At 42.8% G+C, this 7651-nt stretch overlaps 1 protein-coding gene across 1 annotated transcript; it reads right to left on the reverse strand.

Moving 5' to 3' along the window:
• On the reverse strand, positions 1-1613 carry LOC120032013 (transmembrane protein 60-like). The gene is made up of 2 exons (XM_038977920.1): positions 1469-1613; positions 1-1061 (listed from the first exon to the last, which is right to left on the reverse strand). The coding sequence occupies exon 2, from the start codon at positions 987-989 to the stop codon at positions 588-590; it is 402 nt and encodes a 133-aa protein (XP_038833848.1). The 5' UTR covers positions 990-1061; positions 1469-1613; the 3' UTR covers positions 1-587.
• Positions 1614-7651: the final 6038 nt, after the last annotated feature.

Genomic DNA, 7651 nt, shown 5'->3' on the forward strand with positions numbered 1-7651 from the left:
TTTTAGTTTGGAACAATAGTGACATCCATTTATTCACACAATACTGAAAGGAAAATAATAAATAACATGCAGATTGATGTCAAAATGAACTATTCAAATGTTGAAAATGAAAAAGGAGACAGTAACACTACAGGTAGATTACATTTAAACTGAATGGCTTTACATAGGAAGAGCCCCGTCTTCCAAACACTACCACAATCATTTTTCGTCATCCCACAAAGTATGAAAGAGTCTACAACACAGCACAAAAGATGCTGACGTCAAGGAAAATGTCTGGAAATCCTTCGCTAGCAATGTGACATGTCTTTGCTAGATTGTATTAGTTTATCTGACATCTACATGATCTGTACCATTTACATCCGTCCTATAACCTCCTGAAGGCACCGTCTCTTATCTGTTCTCTGATTAGCAACACTTGGCACGAGAGCAATGCTTGGACAAGGGGATAACACTTCATGTCATAACAAATGAAGGAGAGAGTTTGTGATTTTGCAAACAGCTAAAATATCCACACTAAAGAAGTAGGTTTGTGTGTGTTCCTTCCAGCCTTCTCTGCCTCCTCCTTTCCATTCTCCTCAATCCATCTCTCATGCCTCTCTCCTCTCGGGGAAGATGTTACAGCCCAGCTCCACCATGGCTCCCAGCAACATGCACCACAGAGGAATACACACAAAGGTGAGCTTGATATGGGTAAGCTTCTCCAGCCGGGCGCACAGCGTCAGACAGAAGCCCAGCTTCAGCAGCATGGACGCCAGGTACCAGGCCTTCTTCTTCAGGTCCTGGGAGCCGTTACGAGGTTCGTGGCCCGCTTTACACCTGGCGACCATCTTGACTAGTAACATGAGGAGGAGGATGCCGTCGAAGATCCATACGGGTAGAAAGGTGAGGAACCAGTTCCAGTGGACTTTGCCATCTAGTTTGAGGACGAGCATGATGAGGAAGGCCAGGGTGAAGATCCAGGTGAGAAGGACTCTCTGTGCGAGAGACATTGTGTCTCAGCTATGGTGGCTCCACAGGGACACAGGTAGTACTTCTACAGTGGAAATAGAGGTTGCTGGCCCCTGAGAAGAAAGGGTCAGAGAGACAGCCATGATGCACCTTTATTGTGCATTCAAACGGCACACATGAGTTAGCTAGCTGTCTAGATACAGTCAGACCCATACATGTAGAATGTCACAAGTTCTTCTGCGAGGCCTTAGATAGCCGTCACAACTGGAACGTTATTTTTAACACAGCTGCAGCCAGTTGCACCTAACGTTACTTATAAATGTCATATAGCAAACTAACCAACTAGCTTGAATTTTTTAAATAGAAATGTTTAGCTAATAAGCTAACATTATTTGCAAGACTGATAAACACATTTACATTTTCAGAATGGCTAGTTAGCTCGCTAAAGTTTACTGGCGTTTGCTAAAATAGCTAACGTTAGTTATTCTAGCAAACACCGCAACGCGGTGCAGCAACCCACCTGATGTTGTGTTTAGTGATGATCAGAGTTTCTGTCTCCGTATCCACCGTTAAATAATTTTCGATAATCCATCATCAATATTAGCTACATGACCGTTCGTAAATATTAGCTAGTTTGAACGGCTGATTTCTGATTTATTTCCTTTACTTGCACGCAAGGTAAGATCCCGCCCAACATAAATACCTATTGGTTATTGATAAAATTATCCTTCCAACTATTGGACCAATGTAATGTCAATCATAATATCACGTATTTGAGGAAACAGGGCCTTTACCGTAAAGTTCCTAAAAAAATATCCCCAGCAGATTTTATAAATAAATGACAGCAACACAACGCAGAGCTGCGGTTAGTTTCAGACTGTGTACTTGTGTCTGTGAGAGGTATTGACATGTTGAATGCACCGAGCTGTCTGTTTGAAGTACTGGCACTTAGCTCGGGCATGCCACCAGAGGTCTTTTCACAGTCCCCAAGTCCAGAACAGACTATGGGAGGCGCACAGTACTACATAGAGCCATAACTACATGGAACTCTATTCCACATCACGTAACTAGTAAAATTAGATAAAAAATAAAATTCCTTATGGAACAGCAGGTACTGTGAAGCAACACAAACATAGACACATGCATGCAAACACACGATTACATACGCAGATGTTGCAATCTCTATTGCGCTCCACACTGCCCTTTCCCACCTGGACAAAAGGAACATCTATGTGAGAATGCTATTCATTGACTGCAACTCAGAATTCAACACCATAGTGCCCTCAAAGCTCATCACTAAGCCAAGGACCCTGGGACTAAACACCTCCCTCTGCAACTGGATCCTGGACTTCCTGACGGGGCGCCACCAGGTGGTAAGGGTAGGTAACAACACATCCGTCACGCTAATCCTCAGGGGTGCGTGCTCAGTCCCCTCCTGTACTCCCTGTTCACTCATGACTGCACGGTGTCGTGGAAAATTGCAAGATTTAAAAAAAAATAGGAGAGTTGGTTGTGAGCGCTGGGATATGTTGGGCTGTAAGTGATTCAGGTGTGAATAAGGAAACATTTTGTGATAATGTATTCTGATGATTATTGATTCTTTGTTTATTGTTTAGGTAACACCAGTGAATTTGAGCAGGAAGTTCATGTATTCTAACATTATAATCTGTTTCCATTACGTGGAACATTGTCAGGTCATTAAAGTGGACTGCAGTTTGAGTTTATTTTTATTTTTAAAGAGACAGTGCACATTAATCACAGTTGTGTGTGTCTAATGGCAGGGTATTCCAGACATGGGAAGCTCTCACACTGAAAGCAGATTGACTAAAGATGCTTTTCCTTAAGGGAACTATACAGTCATCTCTCATGGCGGATCTTGCGGATCTGCTGCCATAAGGTTTGGGTTTTCTGCTTAACAAAAGTTCTGAGTGAGGGGGATCCTGGACATTTAGAATCTTGAATAGAAGATAGGCGTCAGTGTATTGCATAAGATTTTTTCCAACTCAGGAGCTCATGCTTTCTATAGCTATTGGGTTTCCTATCAAGTACTTTGAGAGCCTGTTTGCAGACAGACTGAATGGGTTTTAATGTTGTAAAGCAAGCTTGGGCCAAACTAGTCAGGTAGTATGTTAAGGGGGGAGTATCATAGATTTGAAGTATAGTTTTGTTACCTCTGTAGTCAAAACAAATTCATATGTTTTGGAAATTAGCTAAGTTGAATTTGGTTATTTGAGTTACTTTTTTCATTTGCTTTTTAAAAGACAGGTTGGAATCAAGTATGAAGCCGTGGTACTTAACATCAGATACATAGACCTCTGTCTCAGGGCATCAGAGACCACCTGGCGCTTCTCCCCTGATACATAGACATCTGTCTCAGGGCATCAGATACCACCTGGAGCTTTTCCCCTGATACATAGACCTCTGTCTCAGGGCATCAGACACCACCTGGAGCTTTTCCCCTGATACATAGACCTCTGTCTCAGGGCATCAGATACCACCTGGAGCTTTTCCCCTGATACATAGACCTCTGTCTCAGGGCATCAGATACCACCTGGCGCTTCTCCCCTGATACATAGACATCTGTCTCAGGGCATCAGATACCACCTGGAGCTTTTCCCCTGATACATAGACCTCTGTCTCAGGGCATCAGACACCACCTGGAGCTTTTCCCCTGATACATAGACCTCTGTCTCAGGGCATCAGATACCACCTGGAGCTTTTCCCCTGATACATAGACATCTGTCTCAGGGCATCAGATACCACCTGGAGCTTTTCCCCTGATACATAGACCTCTGTCTCAGGGCATCAGACACCACCTGGAGCTTTTCCCCTGATACATAGACATCTGTCTCAGGGCATCAGACACCACCTGGAGCTTTTCCCCTGATACATAGACATCTGTCTCAGGGGCATCAGATACCACCTGGAGCTTTTCCCCTGATACATAGACATCTGTCTCAGGGGCATCAGACACCACCTGGAGCTTTTCCCCTGATACATAGACATCTGTCTCAGGGGATCAGATACCACCTGGAGCTTTTCCCCTGATACATAGACATCTGTCTCAGGGGATCAGATCCCACCTGGAGCTTTTCCCCTGATACATAGACATCTGTCTCAGGGGCATCAGATCCCACCTGGAGCTTTTCCCCTGATACATAGACATCTGTCTCAGGGCATCAGATCCCACCTGGAGCTTTTCCCCTGATACATAGACATCTGTCTCAGGGGCATCAGATCCCACCTGGAGCTTTTCCCCTGATACATAGACATCTGTCTCAGGGCATCAGATCCCACCTGGAGCTTTTCCCCTGATACATAGACATCTGTCTCAGGGCATCAGATACCACCTGGAGCTTCTCCCCTGATACATAGACATCTGTCTCAGGGGCATCAGATCCCACCTGGAGCTTTTCCCCTGATACATAGACATCTGTCTCAGGGGCATCAGATCCCACCTGGAGCTTTTCCCCTGATACATAGACCTCTGTCTCAGGGCATCAGATACCACCTGGAGCTTCTCCCCTGATACATATACCTCTGTCTCAGGGGCATCAGATACCACCTGGAGCTTTTCCCCTGATACATATACCTCTGTCTCAGGGGCATCAGATCCCACCTGGAGCTTTTCCCCTGATACATAGACCTCTGTCTCAGGGCATCAGATACCACCTGGAGCTTTTCCCCTGATACATAGACATCTGTCTCAGGGGCATCAGATCCCACCTGGAGCTTTTCCCCTGATACATAGACATCTGTCTCAGGGCATCAGATCCCACCTGGAGCTTTTCCCCTGATACATAGACATCTGTCTCAGGGGCATCAGATCCCACCTGGAGCTTTTCCCCTGATACATAGACATCTGTCTCAGGGGCATCAGATCCCACCTGGAGCTTCTCCCCTGATACATAGACCTCTGTCTCAGGGCATCAGATCCCACCTGGAGCTTCTCCCCTGATACATAGACCTCTGTCTCAGGGGCATCAGTTGTTTTCTTTCTGAGGAACATGCAGACTGTGTTTTTATTGAGATGAAAACATGAGTCTCTGAGCAACTTTGTCATCTGAACCATTACAGTAGTGAGTTCTTGTGTAGCTTGTTGTTTGTTATTTGCATGCATTTATCACTGTATCACCTGCATACATTGGAACTTCAGACCCTGTACAGACAGAAGGAAGATCATTAAAGTACGAGCTGAACAGTATTGACCTTTGTGGAATGCAAAGATTGAAGATATGAGTGGAAAAAAGTTAGTTTTGATTTTTACGCTGATGAGACAACGGCAACTTTTGAAAGGTTTTAGATTTGTTAAACAATAGGGTTGTTTTTACTAAACATATCAACAGGTTGAAATGATTAGATTGCTGGAAAGGGGTTATGGGTTTGTTTATTGTTTACTGTTTATTTTAGGTGTTGATTTGACTTAATTAAACATTGTATTATCTGATGTGTTTGAGTAGGATTCTTTCTTCCGGGACGGATGGAAGTTACCTAAAGTATGAATGTTTAAGGAGCCATGGGAGAACACGTCTCAAACAAAAACATTTTAAATGCCTGGGATTAAATATTGCTGATTCCTTACGCTGAGAAATGTACTACATTTGCGTCAGAGGAAAAAATTATTACAATTAGATAGTAATGATACCAGGATAATTGTATCTAAGGGTAGCGTATGTTCAATTAAGCATACGTATGCATTGATGTAGAGGTCTACACCACGTAAAATTATAGTAATTTAGATGAAGAATGCATTGAGATACTGATCTGTATTATAATCATGATGAAAATGTTAATAGTAGAATTATGGGATAATTATACTGGATGTTAATATAAATGTACATCCTGCCAATGTCGATGTGTGTTAAATTGAGTTTTTTACTTTGAGTGATAGGACCAATTTGAATCACTGAGCAATGTCATTCTAAATTTTGGTTGGATAATTAACTGGGTTCTAATTATGATTTTATTTGTAAATTGAGTGATTTTTAAAACTGAAGGATTGTTGTTATGAACTAAAGATGTTGAAGGTATTATAAGCATGCCATGGTGAATGGAGAGGGTGAACTCTGATCTGGAGAGTGAAATGGATCCTAATCTATTTGATCTATAGGTATTGCCTTATAAATAGTGGAATCGTGATGCTTGTCTTGGGTCATGTTCATTAGGCACCAAGGGGATACATTTTATTTGAACTAGGAGTCACTACCTGGATTTGTACAACAGGATATGCTCATTTTAGTTAGTTAGTGCATTATGCATTAAACATGTGCTTTTCACTGTCTATGGAAATTATAGCTTTGAATCTCATAAACTGTATGTATTTTTAGTTTTTCTTCGTGGGTTCGTGCAGGTGACTGGGGATCATAACCTTCCCAGACAAATTGCTAGAGTGCTTAGAAAATGTGTTGGGGATTGAAATAAGAGACAGTGCTGAGTTTCTTGGAATGAGGCAGGTCATGTGCAGGAACCCAATGAGTTATTGTTTTGTTTGTTTGACTTTTGGTTCATGTAGAATATATGTATTTTATATGTGAAGGAATGTTCTTAAATCTTGTAATTTTCTTTTAAGTTGAGAAGATTCTCAAAATGGGGGAGATGTCGTGGAAAATTGCAAGATTATGTTATAATGCTTGTATTGCATTGTAATGGTTGTTTTATTCGACAGAATAGAGTATTTTGTTAACTATTGTGTGTGTGTGTTCTACTGAGGATGGGCCTCTATGAGATAACACTGACAGAGGAGATTTTCAATGTCTTTGGGTGATTAAACCTAAAGAGTATTCCAGAGAACATGAGCTAATGGTTCTGTTCTATGCCGTACCAGGGAGAGACGGTTCCCTTTTGGAGTAAGAGGGCCATACACTGGTCTTTACAATGAAAACTGTTGACACAGCAGTAACTGTCTGCTATGTTTTATAGATATCTTTCATACAAATCTTAACCTTTGTGAACTGTTCCTAAGATCTGTGGTTCGTCATGTAGGTTGAGAGGGGTGTATCTTGACTATAAAAGATCTTTGTACTTTTCTGTTGGTACTTCCAATGGTTCATTAGAGATAGCGCATCATTGAAAGTCAAAAAGGCTATTGCAAAGCTCTTATTATTAAATATGTAGTTTAAGTATAACTCTGACTGGTGTGTGAACTCTCCTCATTTGGTAATGCAGAAATATGCCACCACAACGGTCAGGCACGACTCCAACACCATCATTAAGTTTTCTGCTGACACAACAGTGGTAGGCCTGATCACCGACAACGATGAGACAGCCTATAAGGAGAAGGTCAGAGACCTGACCGTGTGGTGCAAGGACAACAACCTGTCCCTCAGCATGATCAAGACAAAGGAGTTGATTGTGGACTACAGGAAAAGGAGGTCCGAGCACGCCCCCCATTCTCATCAATGGGGCTGTAGTGGAGCAGGTTGAGAGCTTCAAATCCCTTGGCGTCCACATCACCAACAAACTAACATGGCCAAGCACACCAAGACAGTCGGGAAGAGGGCACAACAAAACCTATTCCCCCTCAGGAGACTGAAAAGATTTGGCATGGGTCCTCAGATCCTCAAAAGGTTTTACAGCTGCACCATCGAGAGCATCACTGCCTGGTATGGCAACTGCTCGGCCTCTGACCGCAAGGCACTACAGAGGGTAGTGCATACGGCCCAGTACATAACTGGTGCCAAGCTTCCTACCATCCAGGACCTCT

This window comes from Salvelinus namaycush, chromosome 38, assembly GCF_016432855.1.
Source record: "Salvelinus namaycush isolate Seneca chromosome 38, SaNama_1.0, whole genome shotgun sequence".
Taxonomy (NCBI): Eukaryota; Metazoa; Chordata; class Actinopteri; order Salmoniformes; family Salmonidae; genus Salvelinus; species Salvelinus namaycush.